We start from the raw sequence: 24454 nt of genomic DNA, 5'->3' as shown, positions 1-24454 counted from the left end.
TATGACAGCTGCATTGAAATGAAAAATATATATAAATTAGACACAAATTAGACCCTTTGTAGCCTACTGAATTTATCTAAGTAAAACAAAAACAAAAAACATCCATATGCGCTTAAATTTAGAATAAAATGTACAACACTTAGCCACCTTTCAAAAAATGAAAAAGATTATAAATGGACCTAAATTGCATAACAACTGTGTTGCGTTAGCTTTCAGTTGTATCACAGATGAACCGATCGTCCACGAACCGCCCATCAGCAGATGACAACAACAAAACAGACAGAGCTACTGAGAGGGTGTTAGCGTAGTTAGCTACCTGAGATAAACAACTGGTGGTTTTGTCCGTGTGTCACACCATCTCGGCTGGAGTTTGCCAAATTAGACATTTCTTTTACATCAATATGGTTAATCTGTGCAACTAACCATGCTTGTCACTTATCCTAGTCTAGTTTAGTCCAGCTAACGTTAGCTAAGTGGCTTGCTAAGCTAGCTCTATGTATGCCAAGCTAAAACAGGTTAGCTAGCTAGCTTAGTTGCTAGCTTGTTAGCTAGCCAACTCGCTTAGGCGAGGTGGAGACCAAGAACAGGGAGATGCGAGCAAAGTGAGGTAAGGGAACCAAATCATTTATGAAATTAATTCAGCGTGGTGTGTCGTCCTTATACCAATGTACGTCTAAGTAGGTGATGTTGGCTGTTTTGTCTAATCTTGTTACATTAGTCAAATTCATCGACGTTAGAAATAGCTATCCAGCGCTAGCCTGACAGCTGTTAGCTAATAGCCAGTTAGCGCAGTCAGCGGGTTATTATTGACCAGCTAGCTCGCTAGCAGCTGCCGGTGGCCCCTTCTTTGGCACTGTACCCATAACTAACTGGAGGCCTCGAGGTTAATATGAACGGTTAAATGTCAGTGTTATCTGTACTAAAAACAGTAGACAAAAACATTTGCGCTCTGTTAACCCTGAATGATAGGGAGGCCCGTAGATGTGCAAACCGTTATTAACGGCAATTAGCTAACCAACAGTCGCATAGTCTGTGATAGCAACTTAGCTGGTAAAGTGTTACTAGTTTAAAACATCTATAAGTTAGGTAGGACTAACTGTATTTTATATTATTTTTAACCTAACATTTCATCAGTGCAGCCCTGTGGCTCGCCTCTCTCTGGATAAGTGTCAACAAATGTCAGCTGTCTACTTCTTCAGGCAGTTTTCAAAGTTTGGCTTTGTCTTACATCAGACCAGCATATTAGATGACTTCTTACATATTAAACACTTGACAGTAGCTAGTAACCAGCCACATGGTGACTCAGCTACAAAGCTAGTCATTCAGTAGACAAAGAAATTGCAGTGGCCTTACAAGTTTGTGTGGAGGATGAGAGGGATGACATGTTATGCAAATTATCAAATGAAATAGACTAGCTCTTGAAAGCAGTTTCCTTACACATAATTATAGTCTACGTAAACAGAAACCTATGAAGTTGTATAATGAAATGTGTTGGCACTATAATAGGAAGAAATGCCTATTTTGACACTTGATATGGAAATGCCTCAAACTGCTTGCATTTTGGAAGAAAGTTGCTTTTATTTGTTTTACATTTATTAAAGAAAACATCCTCTTGGAACCTAATTTCCTAAATCCTAATTCTGAAGTATATGAATGATACAAGATAGCCACAGTATAAAAATAATGAAGTGTCTGTTGGATTAATAAATTCTAAACGATTAGCCACAAGACTAGTAACAGTATACATGAGAAATCATGGCTGCAAACATTTGAAACATCATTATGTTTAGAACAGATGTCTAAATCTTTATATATCCTGAAGCAGGTTACTGTACACCTTACCAATCTTTAACATGTACACATGTATTAGATATGAATGTAAATATACATATGTTAGTACTATACTTATATTGATTGTGTATGTGTAACATATTTTTATGTTTGTGTATGGGCAATTGTATACATGTAAACATGTATGTGTGGATATGAGTATGAATGATAAATGTATTTTGTGTATGTGTAACCATGTACCACTATTTTATGAGAGATAGTACGTGTTGGTAACTTGAGCTGAGCTTTTGTTTCAGGACAATAATATATGCTTTGAACTTAGTCTACTATCTTATCATTCCTTTTTTCCTTTATGTGACTAATATATGTAAAGTTTTGAGCTGGGGCTGTGTGATATAGTAAAAATTAGATTAAATTAGATTACTATCATTTTGACAGGTATTGTGATTGTGATCTTATTCACAATTAGTGGGAATGATCATTTTTGCGTCACAATTTTCATTTTCACTGAAGAAAATGATTAAAATTGTCAATCAAACATTTTTCTTATATTTGGATAACAAGATTTGTAGGCCAGGACATCTATGCAGCATTACAATAAAATAAGTCATTATAATGCTGCTTTGTCAAACATTTTTCTTTAATCAAAAAATTGCAACTTATGTTATTTGGATATTGTACTTGGTCATAGTAAGATTAATTGTGCAGCCCTACTTTGTGCTTTATATAACAACTTTTCCCTGAGCATTAAAAAAGTAATAATATTTCTACTGTGTTGTTCTAAGAAAATACATTGCATAGGTTTTAATCAAGCAGCATTCACTAGAAATTATTGAGTGATCATATGGAAAATATTAAAACTATAAAAATTGACATTATCAGCTATCTCATGTTCGTGTTTATGTTTTTTTTTCGCAGGGTGGCCTTGAATGACTAAATGTGCAAGATAGGCAAGCGCCAAGAAGTCTGGGAGATTCAACATGAAGTTGTATGTGTTCCAGGTCAACAATGGCAGCACATTGACATTTGACACTGATCTTGCTGTCCAAACGTAAGAAACTGGGATTTTACCATTTGTAATCAGAAATAGTGGTCAGTAAATCTTGGCTATTATGACCTAAATATTTTTATCTTTTGTCTCAGTGTGCTGGAGCTTAAACATGCCATCCAAGCTAAATACAAGATCGCAACTCAACATCAAGTCCTTGTTGTCAATGGAGGGGAATGTATGGCTGCAGAGAGGCGCGTCTGCAGCTACAGTGCTGGCACTGTATGTTTATACTTGTTCATGCCCTTTATATTTGCCTTTAAGGTATACAGGTTGCATATGTGATGTTTTACTTACTGATGTCTTCCTCTTGATCTGTAGGAAACCAACCCCATATTCCTGTTCAACAAAGAGATGATCTTGTGTGACCGGGATCCAACGATCCCCAAAACCACCTTCTCGATTGAGAGTGAGATTCAGGTCAAGGTGGAGGAGTCTTTACTGATGCCAGCTGTCTTTCACACTGTTGCCTCGCGAACACAACTTGCTCTGGTAATTATCTATTTATTCTTAAAAATCACCTTTGAAATTGTTTTGGATTTTTTTCTCATCATTGTGTATCTCATTGTGTATTTCTCATCATCATATATCTTTAGGTATGATATAAAACAGTTGTTACTTGTCTATTAACTATGTAATGCTCCTAACTTCTCCTGACCATATTTATTTGTTTTTTTATTCTTCTCCAGGAAATGTTTGAAGTTGCCAACAAACTTAGCTCTTTCTGTGAACGTTTGGTTCATGATGAACACCTTCAACACCAAGGCTGGGCTGCTATTATGGCTAATCTGGACGACTGCACTCTGTCTTATCAGAAGCTGCTCATGAGATTTGAAAGTGCATACACAAACTATCAAAGTGACTTGGAAGAAATTAAGGTGAAACTGACAAAGTAAGTGCTGACACACAAGACATGATATTTTGTACTTTGCTAGTCTTGTTTGAACTTGAAATTCAAATTACTGTATACTTGTTAGTAATTCGAGAAATGTGTAATATATTTACTGTATTAAATCATAAAATGACCATGATATGCCATCAGAGATAAAGGAAACATACTAAGTTTAAATACTTGCTTTTCTGGCAACGGCGCTACAGCCTCAGTCTTCCTTTGAAATTCCTATTCCAGCCCATAACTTGTTTTTTTGTTTGCCTGTTTCATGTTAATTAGAGTTCAAATTAATGTTGAATATTTACTGAATGAGTTTATGAAACATAAAAAATCAGTATTCTTGTAGAATGCGCAGATGTTTCTGACAGTTAAATTGAACAATTTGTCAGTGGAATTTGGCAGGCAGTGAGACAGGCAATCACTGAACTCCAACTCCCGAGTGTGTATTTTCAGAGCAGTGTGCTTTTATTTTCAAGATAATGGGCTTAACTTTGCATTGACAGACAACTGGCACTTAAAAACAGCTGATCAACTTAGAGTGAAGGACTTGACATTGCTTGTTTTTGTCAGTTTACCATGTTGCACTCATTTTGCACTCATGCAGTGTTCCAGCAGCCTGCCTGGGCTTCCTCCAGTCTGGGGAGGAGGGGTGGGGGGCGACGATGGAACAACTCGGTTCAAACATAGATCATATGTTAAATATGATTTCAGCCTATTTAATATGCCCTCTATGGCTCCAACTTGCTATTTGGACTGCAGTACTAATTTCTGGACATGTCATTGTCACATATTACTGCTTAATATCTGTATTTTGCCTTTTCTATTATAGTAAAAATTAAAAATGATTTTATCACAATCGTTGCTCAGTATAAATATACTAAAATACCAGTAAGTAAATGTGAGTATCTGTTTATTTCTGCTAAAAGGAAATGAGATCGATGTCTGAATGCACATTTTGTTGTAATTGCAGGTTAGGGACAGCAGTTTCTGTAATGGCCAGGATACCTCTTCTGGAGTGTTTGACAAGGCACAGTTACAGAGAGAGCATAGAGAAGTCCAGCTCAACCCCGGAGAAGGATTCAGATGAGACGGAAGAAGAAAAATCCACAGACTCTGTGCTCTGCACCACTGATGCTCAGAGGCCCTCCAAGTTATCTGCATCCTTCTCTGCTTCGGCGACAGCCACGTGTGAGACAACTGGAGACCAGGAAACAAACGAAATGACTGACAGTGGTGGGCTGAGAGCTGCGCTTATGGATGAAGACACTCCAGAGTATGTCAACCCGTCCAGCTTCAACGTGACTCTATTAGACTGGATCAATGTGCAAGACAGACCCAATGACGTGGAGTCAGTCGTGAGGAAATGCTTTGACTCCATCAACAGGGTGAGTCACACATGTATGAATAGACATATGTTGTGAACGTGTATCCATGTATTGTGGTGGGGGAAAAAACCTTGACTGGAATGTTTCTTTCAGCTTGACCCTCGGATCATTCAGCCCTTCCTGGCAGATTGTCGTGATACAATTGCCAAGTTAGATAATCAAAACATGAAAGCCATCAAGGGGTTGGAGGACAGGTTGTACGCGCTTGACCAAATGATTGCAAGCTGTAAGAAGCTGGTGAATGAACAGAAAGAACTTGCTCAGGTATGTAAAATAAGAGATAAACAGTCATTTATTTTCTCTCTCTTCTATTATTTTATGAATTGTGCTTACATGTTGTCTCCTGCAGGGATTTTTGGCCAATCAGAAGCGGGCTGAAAACCTGAAGGATACATCTGTTCTGCCTGACTTGTGTCTGAGTCACACCAACCAGCTGATGATCATGCTGAATAACCACAGGAAGCTGCTGGACATCAAAAAGAAGTGCACCACTGCCAAACAAGAACTTGCAAACAACCTTCAAGTCCGACTCAAGTAAAACTGAAAATCACATTTTCCCAAACATTTATTGCCTGCTTTACTTCAGGGTTTTTTTCTTGATGTTTTTGGCATGTGCAGCTGTACACAGTTTGGGCGTGCGTCATTGGTGTGCCTTGCACTGAAATGAAAAAAAAAAAAGTAATTATACTTTTTGCTTAACAACTTGAGGGCAAACAAAGACACTGGAGAGAAAAGGACAGAAGGGTACAAAGCCTGACATTGAAATAGAATCAGTATTTTCCATAAAAATATTGATTAAAAAAAGCACTAAAAAGAGGTATGACCTATTAGTCCAATGTAGTAATACAGTTTGTCATTGATTTAGAATCAATGGGTCACATGACATGGAAGCTATTGAAAAAAAAATGCTATTATTGTCTAATCAAATATTTATGTAAAATAAACTGATTACACATTATCAGTCAAAATAGCCATTCTACAGAGACAAACTTAGTATAATTTTTTATCATCATTTCTACTAATATGGGCAAGTCAGCAAAAAGGTATTGAAAATAACATTGGTTCATACAGCACTAGGAGGCGTCCTGTACAGGATTCAGGTTTAGTGTTTATCACTATGTGGTCTCTGTCACACACTTAGTGATGACACTGACACACTCACACTGAGTAAGAAACATAATGTGCACACACTTGGTATAAACACCTCAAAGTAGTTGCTAATAAAATGCCAGTAGTTTTGGTGGTGTTAAAAAAATGGCCGAATATGTTTGAGTTACATTTGTAGGGAGAACCCTGTGCTTGATTCACAACTTGCTACTTTCTGTACTTAGCACTTTTGGCTTGTTCTATTGAATTTATCCTTACTGGGTTTAAAAGTGTTAAAGTCGAGAGAATCATGTTTGCAACTTTTAACAGTGCTGATGATTTTGCTTTAGATGGTGCTGCTACGTGATGCTTCATGCAGACCAGGATGGTGAGAAGCTTCAGGCTCTGCTCCGACTTCTGACAGAGCTAATGGAGAGAGTGAGGGTGGTGGAGGCCCTCAGTACCGTGCCCCAGATGTACTGCTTGGCAGTGGTGGAAGTCGTCAGGAGAAAAATGTTTATGCGCCACTACAGAGAGGTCAGTGCTTAATCCCATTATTGGACACTAATCGTGCATTCAGAAATACTGATACAAAGAGGTGAGCCCTTTTGCCTCAATGAATCTGTAGCTTTCAGGCGTGTTTAGCACTGAGTACATAATTTACATGTTCAGCTCTAATTGGGCAGTTGTTCTCTGAGTTTACCACAGGCCCATTATGTTGTTTACTGGTGCTTGACAATTAAGTTCATTTTGAGCTTTTTTTTTAGTCTTTTGTTCATTTTTATGTTTTGGAGGAAACACTTGGCATTGTAGTCTGTATCATAGCTAGAAATGGAACTGGTCCTAATGTCCTTTCATGTGAGAAATCCTATATAACAGACTTGTAAAGGACTAGTACTGCACCACTGTGTGGTTTGGGATCTGCGCTTTTGGTGGCTGCTCCCTTTGCATTAGCATAAGGCTAAAAACTTTATCAGCTCTGTCAATCTTTGCCGAAGGCTTGTGTGTGTGTGTGTGTGTTTATATGTGTGTGTGTGTGTGTGTGTGTGTGTATTATGCTTCAACTGATAAGGACTACTGTCTTTCTTCTTTATATTGCTATGTATAAATGCACAGTCGGAGTGGGAAGCTAATAATTGAGCAGATTTTTCTTACATTTGTTCTCTCTTTTATTGAACTGGTTTTGTGTTTTGGTGATGCCAAAGGAACCCACTTCTGTGTGAATTGTTCTTTCTTTCTCTTTGTCTTAAACTGTTTTCCTACTGAGAGCCTGACTTCTTTTTTTTTGAGTTGTTGGAATAATAAGATATTTAATGTCCGGTTTTTAACATGAATGAAGCTAAATAATTTCCTTTTTGACATTTGAACTCGGAATAGAAAACTGCATCACAGTGGTTCATCAACATTAAAAACCACACTAAGGAATTCCATCAAGTCCTGAAAGTGGATATCATCTGAAATACAATTATTGCTTTGTTGTTGAGAAATTTTTACTATTAATCTTTTCAGTGGGCGTATGCACTTGTGAAGGATGGGAAACTACTGTACGAGGCGGAGAAGTTCAAAAGGGAATCCTTTGGGAAACTCTTTAGTAAGTGTCTTTTGAAAACTCTCAGCTGATGACATTTGTGGTGTCACTGTTAAGCACAACATGCTTTTGAAATAACACATTACACAAAGATCAGAGCCTTTAAGTATTTACTTACTTCCTTTCAGGGAAGTCTTTCCTCAGAAATCGTTTGTTTAGAGGACTTGATTCGTGGCCTCCAACATCATTTTGTGTAAGTTATAGTTTAAGACCATTTAAACTATGTTGTTATTATCATGTATTTCCACTGTATTATAAGGCAGCTCTTCTTGTGCTCTGTTAATTATTGTTATAGACACGAAAGCCCAGAAGGTTTGATGATGAACTTCCTGACATCTCTGTTGAGGACCTGCAGTACTTGAAATCTTGTTGTCCTGTAGAGGTGCAGCCTTTCCTTATGTAAGTCAATGTCCACCATTATTGAAATTGATTTTGGCATAAACTTGTCAGTTACGTAACACTACAAGAATAGTCCTAAGATATGGACAATAAAAAAATACCATTGGAAGTTTGTGTCCATTTCTAAATCAAATTAATTTGAGTCCTTGTATGCAACTTGGCTATTGTTGTTAAGTGTTGTTTGTAGAATAATCAAATATGCTTTAACAATTAACAGAACATACATCAGTAAGTATTTTATTGCACTTATGTTGTGTTGTCAAATGTCCCACAAGCAATTAATAATACATTAAGTGAAGACAATAATCCAAGGTGAGTTTGTGGATGTGGTAATGTTCAGCACAGGACAGTTATGCAGCTAGCTTTGAAATCTTATATCAGACATTTTTGATTTCTGATTTTTTTCCCACACAGAGCCTTTAAAAACAAGTGCAGTGTACAGTAGGTTAACACTGCAAAGAGACTGTAGTATGTAACATCATGCAGGGTTTGTTTTGTGAGAAAGGGCTGGATAAGATACATATGATATACAGGCTTTTTTAAAAGTTATTTGCTTTTTTAAGTGTATTGATTGTTTTGGAGCTTGATCCTGTGACATGAAGTTTGGCCTGAAACCCAGCCATTGTAGTTCTAACTTGCTCTGCCCAAGACTGTTAGTACTAAAATAAACATAGTTTTAAAAATTCTGTCTTTAACTTTATCCTTTTTTTTTTTTCTGCAGGGTACCCACAATGTGTGACTTTGAGCCCTTAAATCGCCACGTAGAGACCCTTCACCAGCTGGTCCAGGCTGCACAGAGTGTAGATGAGATGTCTCAAACTATTACTGACCTGCTAAGTGAACAAAGGGTAATGAGAGCTTCATTAACAACCTTTTATTTGTATTTTTAGTAAGTAAATAGAAATTTAGATAGGCTGATTACATAAAAATGGTTCTTATACATTGTGCATGTGTATGAAGTCCAAAATGTTTTTATACATAGCATGGTTTTGCTCTTTCTTTTCTGATTTATTTATATAGGAAGTATTTTCCTTATGTCCCTTTATGTTCATCTGTTGTGTCTTTGCAGGCGTCCTGTAGTCGGAGCACTCACAGATCAACCGTGTTGATCCCACAGTCTGAAAGCATACCTGGGACCACAACACCGATGTCCTCCAAAACACCTTCCTCTCTTAGCCTTCAGGGACCCAGCTGCCAGCCCCTTCATGTTCCCGTCCCAGCTCCTCTGGAGGACTTGTCCCCAGACAGCATAGATGCACAGACATTTGACTTTGAAACCATTGGCCATCCGAACATGGATCCAGTCCTACAGCAGGGCTCCCTGGACTTGGATTCTCTTGCAGAGAGCCCTGAATCTGACTTCATGTCTGCCGTTAATGAATTTGTAATTGAAGAGAACTTGACCTCTCCGAACCCCATCAGTGACCCCACTAGCCCTGAGATGATGGTGGAGTCGCTGTACTCTTCAGTCATTAATGCTATTGACAACAAGCGTATGCAGGACACCACAACACTAGAGAGGGAGAACTCGAGGATCACTGTCCTGAAACAAGTTATTGACAGATACCGATCAGCTGCAGAGGAGTCCCATTCCAACTTGAGAAGTGTTAAGGATGACCTCTATCACTTAAGAGGCATGGTATTAAAAGAACAACATGACTTTGGCTTTGTGTTAAGGAGTATGACCACAGAGGTGCGCAGTATTGTGGACAACATCTGCCAGACACATGGACTAGAACTGAAGGAGCAGCACCAAAGTGAGCTTGTCTCTCTTCGACAGGAACTCGAGAAGCAGGTTCAGACACTAACAGAGGAAAACCAAGTAAACCAGAATATTGTCAGAGATGTCCAACGTGCAATGCTGGAGCTGGAGGGTCTTATGGAGCGCAAAGAAAAGGAACTTACTCAGCTCGAGAATGAGAAAGAGCGATGGGTTGAAACAGAGAGTAACCAGACAGACAGGATCAAAAACCTGGAGCAGACGATCAGCGATCAAGCTGAAGAGATTAAGACGCTCTTGAATTCAAGAGATTTATTGACCAGCCAGCTTGAGCAACTGCACTTTGAGATTGAACGCAGCCAGCAGAAGATCCGACAGGAGCTGGAAGTCGCCGAGCAGTCCCACTTAAAGGAGCTGGAGGACAGAATGAGGCAGGAACACAAGGCAGAACTGGAGACCCTCATCAAACATAACCAGGAGGCTCTGGAACATCTGGCTGCTGAGAATAGTGCGAAGTTAAGTGAGGCAGGCGACCACCACAACATTGCGCTGATGGAGAAGGACAAATTTATAAAGGATTTGGAGACTCGCAGTTCTGAGCTTGCAGAACTCCGCTGCAAACTCGAAGTGGAGCTCGCCCTCAAAGAGTCAGAGACAGAGGAGGTGAGGCTCTTATTTGAGGAGGCCAGGATGCAGCAGGTGGAGGCTGTGAGGTCCCAGGTGGAGGCTCAGACCAAAGCCCTCAGTGAGGAGCTGGCAGGCATCAAAAAACAGCTTCAGGTAAAAAATGAGGAGTATGAAGTGGACCTAGCAGAGCTGAGGACTCTCATGAGGATCGAGAAGGACCACTGCATCTCAGAGCTGGTGGACAGACACGAGGAGGAGACGATTTTGCTGCGCAATGAGCTCTCTTCTCTGCAGAAGCAGGCGCAGGATGCTGAGAGAAAACACGCTGAGCAGCAACAGAAGCTTAAGCAGGAAGTAGAGCAGCAAGTGGCTGCTCTAAGTGAAGAAAAAGAAAAGCAGCTGAGGAGTTTCCAAGAACTGGAGCAAGAGTTGAGGACTGTTATCAGCAATTTGCAGGCAGAAAATGACCTGCTCTCCAAAAAACTAGAGCAGGACAGGCAAGCAGTCAAGAAAGATTTAGAAAAAGAAGAGGCCTCTAAGGTTGCGTCACTAGATGCCTTTAAAGAGTTAGAACAGCAGAAGGAGGAGATGGAAAAGAGACTGTTAGACAGAATTAGACAACTTGAGAGTGAACTTCAGGAGAGACAATCCTCAAAAAGGTAAATGTTTCATCACAGTTGCAGACATACCACATATAGAAATCTAGCTAAAATGAAAAAATCTGAGTGTAGTGAATGGTTTGTGTAAATTCAATGTGCTTTAGGACTGCAACTAACTATTTTTATTATTGATAAACTGCCGATTGTTGTCATGGTTAATTGTTTAGTCTGTAAAATGTCAAAAAATTGTGATAAATGTCATCAGTTTCCAAGAGGCCAAAGAGACATTTTCAATTTTCTTCTTTTGTCCAACCGACAGTCGAAACCCAAAAACTCATCATTTACTATCATATGTTAAAAAGGCTGGAACCAGTGACTGTTTGACACATTTTCTTAAAAACAAAACAAAAAAAACGACTAATTTTCTTTCAGTTGACAAATAGATTTATTGTTGCAGCTTGAATCTGCTTACATTTGAAGTTTTACACTACAAGAAAATGTGGGGGTTGTATAAGTAAACAATATGTTGTATTCTTGTTATTTGAGAATGTCTTTGTGTTTGTATGTCCAGATTAATTTATTTGTCAGAAATAAAATTTATTGTGTGTCTTTCAGTGATGAAGGGTTGGTGCTGCGTGCTGAGGGGTCTGCAGACGCTGGTGTAACTCTGTCTCTAGACTCGGCACTACAGGAGCGGCTGCAGCAGGAGAGGGCCTCTCTGCAGTCCCAGCTGGAGCTCATGGAGAAGAAGAAGAATGAGGAAATGCAGAACCTCAAGACATCTCTGATTGCAGAGCAGCAGGTTTGTATTTGTGTTGTTAATAGGTGGGAAAAGTACTGTCATGTCTTGTTAAGTCTAGTGGCAACTGACCCTTTATCTAATATCCTTAGAAAAAAAATGTATTTTAGATTGTTGGCATAACTGAGGATATATTACACACAGATAACAGCTTTTGGGTTTGTTCATAAAGTGAGATTTATTAGTACCCAAAGTGCAACAAGATCCATTTAGGTCTACAGCATATAGAGGTAGACCTGGATACTAGTATTTTGTTCATCCCATGTATTTGTGAGGGTAGACCTCTGTAGGCTTTCAGTATAATGCAGACCTGCCAACCTGTATACCAGGCTACTTTGGTGCAGGCATGGTTTGTTAATCTGAACTGTACAAAAAGCTGGTGACACCTGTGGGTTCAGTTGTGGACTTGAAGTACTCAGCAGCAACTAGCCTGCTGAAAAGAAGAAGACTTTAACCAATCATAGCGCTGGATTCATACATAATGTCATTTCAAGAGCTTCCCTCTTGTTCCTCTTCCTTACTCCGGCTGCCTGGTTCCTTGAGTGAGGACAGTTCTTTTAACTACTTTTCAAAGGTAAAATGACTGGGGTTTATGTCGAAAGTTAAATTGAAGGCAGTCGACCTTAACATTAATAACGTTAGCCTGATATTAAGTAATTTGCAAGCTAGCCTGCTTGTTCCCCAAGCATTTAAGTGGGTGAAGTAACGTTTTCATAGTATTCATAATATTCATTATTATTGCAGCCAAACCCGCAACAGTAATGAGAGCAACCAACCAAACAACTCCAACCACAAATTGTACAGTAAACAGAAATTCATCCTATTTAATATAACGTCCATGGTTCCGACTCACTGTTGAACTGCACCGCACTGAACTGCAGTACTCGTTTTTGGATGCACAGTTGTTACATATTGCTCCTTTAGAAGCAGTCACACCCAACCTTATTGTTTTTAGCCTATATTTAAAGTTTGAACACATAGCAAATGATTTCTGTTTATGCATCTGACCAGGCAATGAATGGGGAAATGACCGTGTAAAAGCAGAGTGATTGAAATGCGTGTTAACAAACGTTACACTATTGTCCTACTCAAAATATTTTTCCAAGGTTCGCAGCTCTGATAATGTAATATATTTCAACAGCACCATAAACTACAGTCTCCAAAATGACTATAAAGTTCAATCAACTCCTCTAACCTTCATGAAAGTAGGTGTATTACAGGGATGTTGCATTAGTTGTTTAGATCTACCTAATAAACTGGCATCTGAGTGTATGGAGTGCAGTGTGAATGTTCTCCTAAATACATTTAAGCACTACCTGGTCAATGTTAGCTTTCTAATGCAGTCCAGTATAGCAGTGAATATTTGCTTTGTGAAACCTTTTAATTTTTAATCATTATTGAAACTGTCACTCTCAGCCAGCTACATTTAATTTGTTTCATCAACAGATCAGCCTTTCATTCATTAGTCTGACACATTCATTTTTTTCTGTGCTGGCACTAATCTTGGTCTGTCTGATCGCTTTACACCAAACTAATTGTTCACTTGGTTCTATTCAGTCATAAGTTTAATATTTTATCACTGATTTATTACAAAGATTTCGCTGAATTTCTGTTACGGATATATTGGAGCTCTCTCTGTTGCACCACACATAGCTTAATCTGATAAGACTTGTTTTGCACAAAATATTACATAATTGAGCTGTGTGCTGTTACTGTTATTTGAAATAACATTTGAGCCCACATAATGGCAATTCATTTTTGTTTTTTATTACTGGGTATGATAAATGGTTGAAAGATCAGATATGGAACAAAATAAAACAAAAATCTAACAGATTAGTAAAAAAAATCAAACAACTGAAACTCCCAAGGCTGCTAGTTGATCTGTGCTGTTAGAACTTCCTCTCAAATCATTTGTGCTTTGGTCTAAATTCTCTGTTGTCTCCAAAAATGGCTCTTGAGCTTGTTAAAACTCTAAATGCTGTTATCATTATTTTTTGTTTCTCTAGACTAATTTCAACACCGTTCTAACCCGCGAGAAGCTGAAGAAGGAGCAGATCATCAATGACCTCACAGAGAAGTTACAGAAAGTGACCCAACAGCAGGAGAAGGACAAAGGTGAGTGCTGTACAAAATGAGTAAAACTGCAACTAACAATTATTTTCACTGTTGCTAAAAATGTCAAAAAATCATAAAAATGCTCATCACAAGTTCCCAGAAATTCCAAAACCCAAAGACTTTTCGATTACTGTCGTAAATGACAAAATAAATCAGCAAATCCACTACATTTAAGAAGCTGGAACCAGCAAATGTTTGACATGTTTTGCTTAAAAATTGACTGAAATGATGAATCAATTATCAAAACAACTAATTATCTTTTTGCTCAACTAATCGGTAATCGACTAATCATCACACTCTCTAATACTGTTGACTGAAAGAAGGGTAATCGTTTTTTTTTTTTATCTCTAATGAAAGCCGTGAAATTTTGTGTGTAGACATGCTGCTCATGTTTAAATATGTGCAATGTTTTGTCAAATAAAAGGTGATAATATTAAACAGGATAGTAATGCAGTCTTTTTAATATTCTACTAGAGCTGAGTGATATGTCTTATAAATTTTATCTCAGTTGTTTTAGGCTTTTTTTAAAGGCTTTTCACAATTTACAATACAATATCTTGATATACAAATTTCCTCATAAATACAGTAAATTCTCATTCTCATACTGAAAATATGATGATTTTATAGAATATGATACACTGCTGTAGATTACCCAACAGTGCATTATAGGGTTAGACAAGAGTGTCACATGTAATGATTAAATGATTATTCAACACAATCAATTATCAAAATAGTTGGTGATTAATCTAATAGTGCACAACTAATTTTAGAAAAAAAAAATGATTTTAGCTTCTAAAATGTGAATATTTTTCAGTTTCTTTACTCCTCCATTTAGTAAACTGAATATCTTTGGGTTGTCAACTAAACAAGACACTTGAGGATGTCACCTTGGGCTTTGGGAAACAGTGATCAACATTGTTCACCATTCCCTGACATTTTATAGATTTAACAACTAATCAATTAATCAAGAAAATAGCTGAGAGATTAATTGCCAATGAAAATAATTGTTAGTTGCAGCCCTAATAACAATATTTTTGACCAAATACTTAAATATCAATATTTATCAGTGTTGTGACAATATTGCTGTTGCACATGAGACGTGAGATGTGAGAAATTAGATTTTTGGTAAATAGTCATCAGTAATGTGGATATAATGAATAAATGGGCACATGGAAATAATAGAACAGCTAAAGCAATATACTTTCACTTTACTGTAATACAGTCTTTAAAATCAGAAAAAGACAACATTTATGTCGTACATAATGATATCCAAAATCTGAGACAGTATCTAGTCTCATATCATGATTTTGATATGATATCAACACAATGCCAAGCCTTATAACAGACCTAATAAATAGTCACAATCAATGATCCTTTTTTTCCCTCTACTTACTGCAGTTTTTGTAAGAGCAGCCATTCTTTGAGGTTTTATGTTAGCCTGTTTGTTGTGCCTATCAGTGTTTCTTATTTATCTTAACTTCTTGCAGCTCTGATAGAGACGCTCTCCGAGGACCGAGCCAGTGTCATGCAGGAGAAGAAGCACTTGGAAGAGGAGCTGAACCGCCTGCGCAGCACTGCACTGGTCTCCTCTGCCTTCTTCACTCCTAACCTCTCAGCTCAGGAGCCCACAGAAGCCGGAGCAGCAGCAGCAGTAGCTCGAGCTCTGCCTGTTGCTGGGGCTTGTTCCTCTGAGTCCATGGCTGAAACTGACAGACTGGCCTCTGTGGCAGCCATTCGAGATGACGAACAAGTTGATTCAGCAGTGGACGCCAGCATGGTGACAGTCCAGTAAGCATCTCCTCTCCAATAAACATGGTTCTGTTGATAGTTTGTGTGATCTGATGTAGTTTTACAGCTCTGTGTTTACATGCACACAAGAAACAAGGTCACTGGAAAGAAATCAGGTTAAGCCAACACATTTACATTCATTACTTTAACCAGATTAGGCCAGTGTTAACATGCATTTGGCTAGTCAGTGTATGTGTCCCTGCTCTACACACATATATATATATAAGGTTGACACTTTATAGGTGTACTAAATAATATATAAAAAATCTGTTTGGTGCTGCTGAAGCCAAAAGGGATTTCTTTTTTTTTAGGTCAGAGTGGTTTGACAGTTCACTGAGAGGACAGAGAGAGGATCTGTGTAGAGGAGAAACACCAAACTAATCCTTGCTGTGTATATGTATCTGAATTTTAAAAAAAATAATCAACTGGTCAACTGTTGAAACTGAGTTATGTCGATTTAAGTTTCGGTTTAAATTGTTGATCTCTAACTTTATTTGACCTGCTCTTTTGGTGATAATTCCCCAGTTTCTTTGTTTATTGTTTACATGCATACCCTGTAGAAATCTATTGCATATACACAATCATTTTTTTCCTTTCGCAGCATTGAAGTGCTGAAAAACTAGGTTGTTGTTTTTTTTTTTCTCGTAACCTGACAGTTCACCCCCAAAATCAACTCATCAACAATATCTCTTTCCAGAAATAATGACCTGGTTACTCAAGATAATCTACAGACCTTGTTGTGAGCGGATTAATGTTGAAACTTTTTTCTTTGTACCATAGAAAGAAAGTAGTCAACTGACGCCAAAACAGGTTAGACCAGAGGTTTTCAGAATAAGAGCCGGGCCTCCCTAGGGTGGCTCCAAACAGTTTCAGGGAAGGCTCAGTGAATGGAAGTGAAAAATTATTACATTATATTAGTTATCAAAAGGAGATCACATAGAATAGCCTAAATACATGTGATCTGATTAAAAAGACAGTGCAGAGATACAGTTTGGGGGGATTTTACTGTTTTTCCCACCTCCCTAGAGTTAGGAACTAATAAATCCCTTTGGACTGACCTTTATACATTTGGTGTAGTCTGAGGTTATGCAAAACAGCAATATTAGGTTATCTGTTTATGTGATCGGATAACATTATCATAATCTCATAGGCATCCAGGAATTGAGCAAAACTAAGCTAAGTTAAATCGGGGGTGCTTTTTTCAAGCTTTGTTTGAGGGCACGCCCACAGTCTCAGACGTTGAGACCCCCTGGTTTAGATGGATAAATAGCACCAGAGGCCAGAGTGAAAATACATAGTTTTGATTTTGGGGTGAACTGTCCCTCAGGTTACTGCAGAAACATGACAACCAGGTGATTGTAGTGAGTTTTAACTTGTGGCTTCTACAATCAGGTTAGTGCCACTGAATTACAGCTGTCTTTATCTTCAGTGCTGTGTGGTTTTCTCATTACACTCTACATCTGCCATCTTGTAATTTGTCATTTTTTTCCTTGATCAACCGTGAAAACTAATTTGAAAATATTACTAAAGACATACTTTGTTCATTCAGATGATAAAAATATATTTTCTGCATTATAACACTATTGATTTTTCAAGATTCTGGTTTATTTGGCAGCAAAGTTCAAACAGCTATAGGATATTTCCTCCTAATTGGGATATAAGCTTATTTAGATTACTGTGCATTTTTAAAATACATGTTTTTAATAGTTCCACAATCAATCACAGTAATATGCTAATTAATGTTCATAGCACATTTTGTTGCATTCAGTACACTTATAGAAAGGTGACAGCAGACCTGCAAGTGGGCTGCATTTATACCCATATAAAGTCCTTTGTTAAGATGACATGAATTGGTTGCCAGTCACTGACAGAAGGAGATCTTTTTATTCTTGAAGCAGATCATATTTTCAAAAGATCGTTTAAAATATCCAAATATGGATGGACAGAAAGGACATTTGACAATGGAAGGAGGTCAGGATAGGATCAGACAGTGTAAGTCTTTTATTTACTATTATTAAGATTAAAAACTGTTATGTGGTTAGAAGAATAACGATGAGAACCTATTCATAATTTGATAATTTTTCATTTTCTACTTATTCAGTTTTGTGGGCATTTTTGAGGACTGTTCTCAATAATCTGAGGTTTTGTTTTTGCTTGCAGTGATAACATCCTGATGTCAGAGGAGAAACAGCGGATACTCTTACTTGAGAGGGTAAATACACAAACTGTATGATCACATTGCATTTGAGAGCACTAGACAGATTGTTTCTGGATGTATTTATTTGTTTAATCAATGTAATATATGTTTCAGACTTTACACATGAAGGAAGAAGAAAACAAGCGCCTCAGTCAAAGACTGGTCAGTTATTTATTATCTCTGTGGGCTATGTAACACCTGCTCCACTAGGTGGCAGTAGCATCAAAGAGTAAAATCCTGACCCAGGAGGCCAAAGAGCCCAGTAAAGAAAAATGAATTTTCATAAAGAGTGACTGTAGAATGTGTAGAGGGATGAATATTAGTGTTTGAAACAAAAACATATCTTCTAAAATAAGTGTTAAAAATATACTTTTGTGATTGGAAAAATTATTGTATATTTTAATAATTACTTATCAGCCCTGATGATTGATTCACAAAGGAGGATAAAACTGATTTTAGATTAGAATATAATTGTGTAAATATGGTAAAAGTGGTGATACTGCTTTACCCTTTCTTGCAAATTCCCCAGTAAATGTTAGAAGTCATCTGTAGCCAACACAGCCAGTATTGTTAACCCTTCAGTTTAACATGTGTAACGTTGCCCTAATCCTTTTCTTTGTAGATGTCTCAAAGCATGTCGTCTGTGTCGTCACGGCATTCAGACAAAATCGCCATCAGAGAGTAAGTGAATAAAAAAACAACACATGGCCTTAACATGCACGTTCTGATGTGATATTTTAACATATTTTTTTTTTAACTGAAACTCTGACCACCATTACATGTAGTGTAATTATACACATTATTGTGTAATTACCATTAATGTGTCGTCCTTTTTTGTTAGCAGTTTGCAGAACTCGGGTGTCATCGTTCCTTCATCTCTTTGTCCGTGTCTTTTTGCCTCAGTTTCCAGGTAGGCGATTTGGTCCTAATCATCCTGGATGAAAGGCATGACAACTACGTGCTGTTCACAGTGGGTCCCACCCTCTACTTCCTCCACTCAGAGTCTCTCACTGCACTGGACCTCAAACCAGGTCAGCTTCGTTCAGACCTTCGAGACAATGATAACTCTAGTGGTAATATTTGTTTTATTTATTTGCTAATGAAATAAATATGCAACACTGATAGCTGTTTATTTAATATGTCAGGCATGAATGGATTCATAAGAATTGACACTGTATACAATATGTACATGTGCTGTTAAAAATGGGGGTTTGTGCTTATATAAGCTTAATGTCACACGCACACAGAAGCATTTTTGTGATTTAGTGAGTGTTTAGTATTTCTTTAACAAGTGGATTTGCTTTGTTGTTTCAGCATCAGGGACCTCAAGACGGCCGTGGGTACTTGGAAAGGTGATGGAGAAGGAATATTGTCAGGCAAAAAAGGTACTAAATTCACCAAAAGTTCTCAAGTGATCTTTAACTTGTATTTTTAATGAATACACAAGCAAAAATATACATGGCATAATGACATGAATGGTCCTTGAAATATATATGTATATATTTTAGTGGTATTTTTCCACACTCGGTTTGGATTAATTTTTTGGATGCACTGAATTGATCCTTGTCATTAATGCTGCTCTGTTAATTTATTAGTAAGTTGAGGTTTCTTTCTGTCTTACAAAGATTTATTTTTCTTGTCTTTTTTCCTTCACCAGGCCCAGAACAGGTTCAAGGTTCCTTTAGGAACCAAGTTCTACAGAGTGAAAGCTGTTCCATGGAACAGAAAAGTATAATAGCCAAGTAATGAGCTAAAATGTATATTTATATTGCTTAATTTTTGAACAGAAACTTCACATCATAATTCATAACTTGAAAATCGAAAGTCCTTAAAAATGGAAAGAATTAAGATCGTCATCATGCTACTTTGAGTTTCAGTTCAAAATCCCACCTGCTACCACATTTTTTGTTTTTCTTTTAAACCCAGATTTGTTATTGTGGACCAAATGCTATTAACTTAATTAGGGCATGGCCCTATACACTGTGGCATTATGCCATTTGACCTGTGTGTAAAATTGAACAAAATTTGGATGTTAAATATTAGTTCTCATTATCAGCATTTGTCCTTTTGTGGAAAATACTGTGTCATTATCAACATAATTAAATAAAAATATACATTTATTATAAATGTTTATGGAGGAATGTTCATGGCATGCATATTGATATATTTTCTTTGATTTACTTATCCAGATAAATGTTGTAGTTGGAAATGTAGTTAATGCTGTTTGTTACTCACAAAGCAGTGTGGCCCTCTCTGTCAATACTGAAATGTACATTATGGCTGACTGATGGAAAACAGTCGTCTTTGCAATCCTTGAAAAATGCACTTTCAAAAACAATGCTTTTGTTGATTTGAAAAGGGAAGTTAATTGAGCTGTCAGAACTAAGTAAATATATCAGCACAAACTTCTCACTATCATAGAATATTGATATGTAGAAAGGAATACTTTGTGACTGTGTTTCATTATCAGAAAAGACATTGTACATTACCCATCAAATCACACATGTAACAATAAATGACTGTATTGTAAAAGATAGAGTTTTGAAACAATAAAGGATTGATCCCAAACTGATTCTGCTGTTTTTATGATGCCCAATTATTGTTCTTCCGTATTTGGGAATTATATGCAATCCTATACTCAGCTTTATAATGTTCATTAGGAGGTTCAAAGTTTTCCTGGTTTATGAGCAAAAACTAATTTACTCCACCAGTATACAATTGCTAATTTTCACCAAGTCACTGGCCTGCTGTGATTTCTGTATTTAATTATGAGAAACCATTTCTTTATAGCTTGTTACTATGAAATAAAATACCAAAAAAAAGCATATTAGTGACTTTTAGGACATATATAGTCAATTGCTTTTTAATGATGCTTTTGTAATTTTCTGGGGGATTCAGGAGTCAACGTGGAATAGCACAGTATATAGTGTATTCATTTGATTTAGCATTTTTGCTTTTGTGGAAACATTAATGTTGGCACGCTGCTGCAGGAAACAGACTTCAAAAAGGCTTCAAATCGGGGCCCAAGAACGATGCGGCCCTCATGGAGAAGGAAGCCCACCAACATCACTTTCCCAGTTCACAGCGGGGAGCATAGCAGCTCTCCGCTGAGCACTCTCTACCATGTGGGTCTAGGGGTGTTTTAACAATGTTTAGCTCTATTTTCTCCATTTAGCATAAGCCTGTTGTCACATTTGGATGGCTCCTTCATAAATTGATGGTGTGATTCCTACAATTTCGGGACAGGCCTGAATGACAAAATATGCAACACAACATTCGATACCGAGGTGGCTGGCAAGCACCAACCATGTGCACTGGACAGGCTCTTAGTGTAAATGTTTACAACCCCCCACTGAGCTCAGTGCTGCTGGGAGTCACTCTCATCAGGCTGAATGGGATTTAACATTGCCATGTGTAGTCTCTAGCTAGTTCCACCATTAAAACTGCCTTTGACTTGCTGTCTAACTTCTTTCTATAACACTTGGCTACTTATCTTCAGTACTGTATCATAAAATTTGCTGTTGTTTAGCTGTACTAGTAGTCACTACCAATGTGGTGGAAGTCTCTGTCTTTTGTTTTGTGGTATTTATTTCAACAGCAATTTCCAATTTAATTTAACAAAAGATAAACGACAGTGTTATGTATAAAATACTGCATGTTACAAACCTCAGCTAAGAGCGTTAAGATATGAGAACTTTGTTAATTTAGAGGGAAATTCTTGTGTCAGAGATTGTTCCAAAATTACAGTAACATGAGAATCAAGACAGTAGAATATTTAATATGAAGTGAAATATAATATATAAAGTGTATAGGGTGTAAATGCAAATTAACTGCCTAATATAATAACAATAGAAGTGAAAGAAGTAAAAAAGTAAACTAAAATATAAAAAGTAGTATTGGCAATTGGCATTGAAAGTATTATTGTCAGTGATATTGAGAAGTAAAAAAAGCAGATAACATAGAATTGCACATGATATTAAACATAAACTAAGAGTTTTAGAATAAATTGTTTTAGATTAAGTAATAATGAAGCTTGGTACTACTTTGTAGTATTTATCAAAGCTAGAGATTGTGTCCTTTACAAGGCAATAAAAATACACATAAATAAACAAACAGTACATTTACAGTGTACATATACACTTAGAAACATAACAAATTAAAATTCAAAAAGCCTTTTGATGAAAATAAGTTTTCATAGGTGATTTACAACATAAAAGAAGATACTGATTTTGACACCTAGAAAGAGTTTTACCATAAATAACTGCTCTAATGGACAAGATGATAACAAATTATACATAAATTTCTCCTGCATTTCTCATATATCATAATACTAAATGACTTTAAATGACTTGGCCAAATGTTCTTTAATAATTCATGAGGAAAAAAAACAACTAAAATTTACCAGCGTAACTAACATATATCCTCATAAACAAGCTGATTCAAAATGTCTTTTATCACTATCATGCAAAAAGTTCACAAGTAAACAGAACTTTTTATGTACAAAAGCATAAATTCATCACAAATGCACTCCAGTAATTGCATAAGGACAGGTACATTAATGCAGCTTTCAAATGCCATCAGCTATAATTCAAAGACACATTATAATGGCTTTTCTCTGCATGTCAACATATGCTGCAGGCACTAAATTAAGGTTTAGATGAGTAAATGTGAAATATCAAAAAACGATGTCAGAGACAACTCACAAAGAATGCCATACAGTCTCAGATCTCACCCTTTGTTACTGATATCCTCTCGTATTTGAAGATAATACACAAGTTGTATTTGATTTTCCAATATCTCTGACACTACACCAGATAGACGGGGCTGCAAATAAACAAGCATTATTTGTAGAGTAAATATATGCATGAACTTCAAATGATGGATAAATGAAAATAAATAGGAAAGCCTTAACATAACATTTATATTTTCGAGAATCTAAATGGAATGAGTGTGTTGAAGAAGAGCCAAGAGGCATTAAGGCTGAAACTGCAAACCAAGGAGTAAATCGACTTAATGCCATCACATTTCCACCCTATTCATGCCTAAGAAAAGGGTTAGGGAAAGAGATTAGGTTATATATCTGCTGTCAGGGACTGAAGAGACCAAGAAGAGAACTTCACCTAAACAGAATGATGATCAAACAGACATGCTTTAACAGACATGCTTCATAATCTCATCCGTTATTGTCCCCTCTCTGCCTTGACTACAGGTTCAGTAGAAAATCTTAGACAGGGGCAGATTAAATGTGTGATGAAATGTCTGAGAAATATGTGAGAATGCGCAATATAAGGATGCTTGATTTTCTACCCACATGACGAACATAATCACTATTAGTAACACATATCCACATAAATATGATAATTCAAATTTTAAACACATTTATTGGGTTCATATTGGAAATCATCACCATCTGATGGCATAGTTTTATGGATAATTACCGCCATAGAGATAATGCAGCATATGAAAGGAAAGCTTTGAGGCTTCTCCACTCACTGGGAGGAGAGTGCGTAGGTTTAGTTGTGCATCTGAGCTGTACCCAAAAGGCAAATATGTGGAAAGTTTGGTGACAAGCATCCAGGCGTGTGGTTAACAAGATTGCATCTGCCGAGCAGGAAGTGTAGGATATAACTTAACTACATATTTAAAGGGCAAATTATTTTCACATTAAGTTCAATGCCACCAGTAATCCTTCCAAATATAGATAGAACTATTTCATTTTCAGTGGAAAAATAATTATTCAAATACCCTATAGTGCAAATCCCATTAATTTAGTGCATGACACAGTTTTTGATTTCCCACCACGAGACAAAACGGAAAAGAATCCAGTAAACATTAAAATCTGTTGTCTTATTTTGGTAATCTGGCTGCTTACTGACAAGTAAATAATCAATACAAATAGTTCTGAAGTGTCTGAAAATAGACAGGCGATTTAAACTGTAACTAACAGCCATGCATTTTCCAGCTGCAGTGCAGTATTGAGGAAATGACACCAGCTTTGATGGGTTGTATAGCTTTTGAGATGAGCCTCTTTATGCCGCTTGCAGTTCCATTATGGCTTTGTTCGAAAGCTTGTTTACCTGCTGATAACATACACTGGTGGATTCAGGAGCACCGATCCAAAATCTGCTGCCAAAGTCACTCAAGTCTCATTGTACTGCAGGAGGGGAAGAATGAAATGTTTATGCGGAGGGGAATGCAAATGCTAAATGTGAAATCAAACTATGGGACCAATAAGGGATCAGAATAACTTTGCCAGGTTTTATTTTTAGCCCAGTTGCAATGCTAGCTTTGTGGAGACACTCTTCAGTTTAGCCTCTGTGCATCTGTGTGCTTAGGTTTTACTCAGTGGAGAAATGCTGCTCCAATTTTGCAAAAACATTAAAACTCTGGATTGTTATTTTTTCAGATAGGTAGAAGAGA

At 37.1% G+C, this 24454-nt stretch overlaps 1 protein-coding gene across 3 annotated transcripts; it reads left to right on the top strand.

Annotated features, from left to right (window-relative positions):
* The first annotated feature begins 257 nt into the window (after positions 1-257).
* On the top strand, positions 258-20606 carry rb1cc1 (RB1-inducible coiled-coil 1). Of its 3 annotated transcripts, none has more exons than XM_084731761.1 (23): positions 258-607; positions 2710-2842; positions 2935-3061; positions 3161-3331; positions 3529-3731; positions 4702-5116; positions 5210-5380; positions 5466-5650; positions 6553-6739; positions 7712-7793; positions 7919-7983; positions 8086-8189; positions 8911-9037; positions 9259-11195; positions 11751-11937; positions 13941-14049; positions 15537-15837; positions 17998-18049; positions 18149-18196; positions 18657-18715; positions 18938-19107; positions 19349-19419; positions 19692-20606. In XM_084731761.1, exons 2-23 carry the CDS (start codon positions 2772-2774, stop codon positions 19767-19769), a joined length of 4920 nt encoding a protein of 1639 aa, XP_084587887.1. In that variant the 5' UTR covers positions 258-607; positions 2710-2771; the 3' UTR covers positions 19770-20606. The 3 variants fall into 3 exon arrangements, with proteins under 3 accessions (XP_084587887.1, XP_084587889.1, XP_084587888.1); XM_084731762.1 differs by having other exon boundaries at positions 259-607; positions 18938-19065; XM_084731763.1 differs by lacking the exon at positions 18149-18196.
* Positions 20607-24454: the final 3848 nt, after the last annotated feature.

Source organism: Lutjanus erythropterus, chromosome 12 (assembly GCF_056507025.1).
Source record: "Lutjanus erythropterus isolate fLutEry1 chromosome 12, fLutEry1.hap2, whole genome shotgun sequence".
Taxonomy (NCBI): domain Eukaryota; kingdom Metazoa; phylum Chordata; class Actinopteri; order Lutjaniformes; family Lutjanidae; genus Lutjanus; species Lutjanus erythropterus.
Note: the sequence above shows the minus strand (reverse complement) of the source record. Positions and strands in the feature narration are given on the sequence as shown.

Excerpts from the sequence above, each read along its gene's own strand:
- rb1cc1 (XM_084731761.1), top strand. The coding sequence starts at position 2,772 with ATGAAGTTGTATGTGTTCCAGGTCAACAATGGCAGCACATTGACATTT. Across the intron at positions 3,732-4,701 it reads ATTAAGGTGAAACTGACAAA|GTTAGGGACAGCAGTTTCTG; the intron begins GTAAGTGCTGAC and ends TTGTAATTGCAG. Across the intron at positions 5,651-6,552 it reads AACCTTCAAGTCCGACTCAA|ATGGTGCTGCTACGTGATGC; the intron begins GTAAAACTGAAA and ends ATTTTGCTTTAG.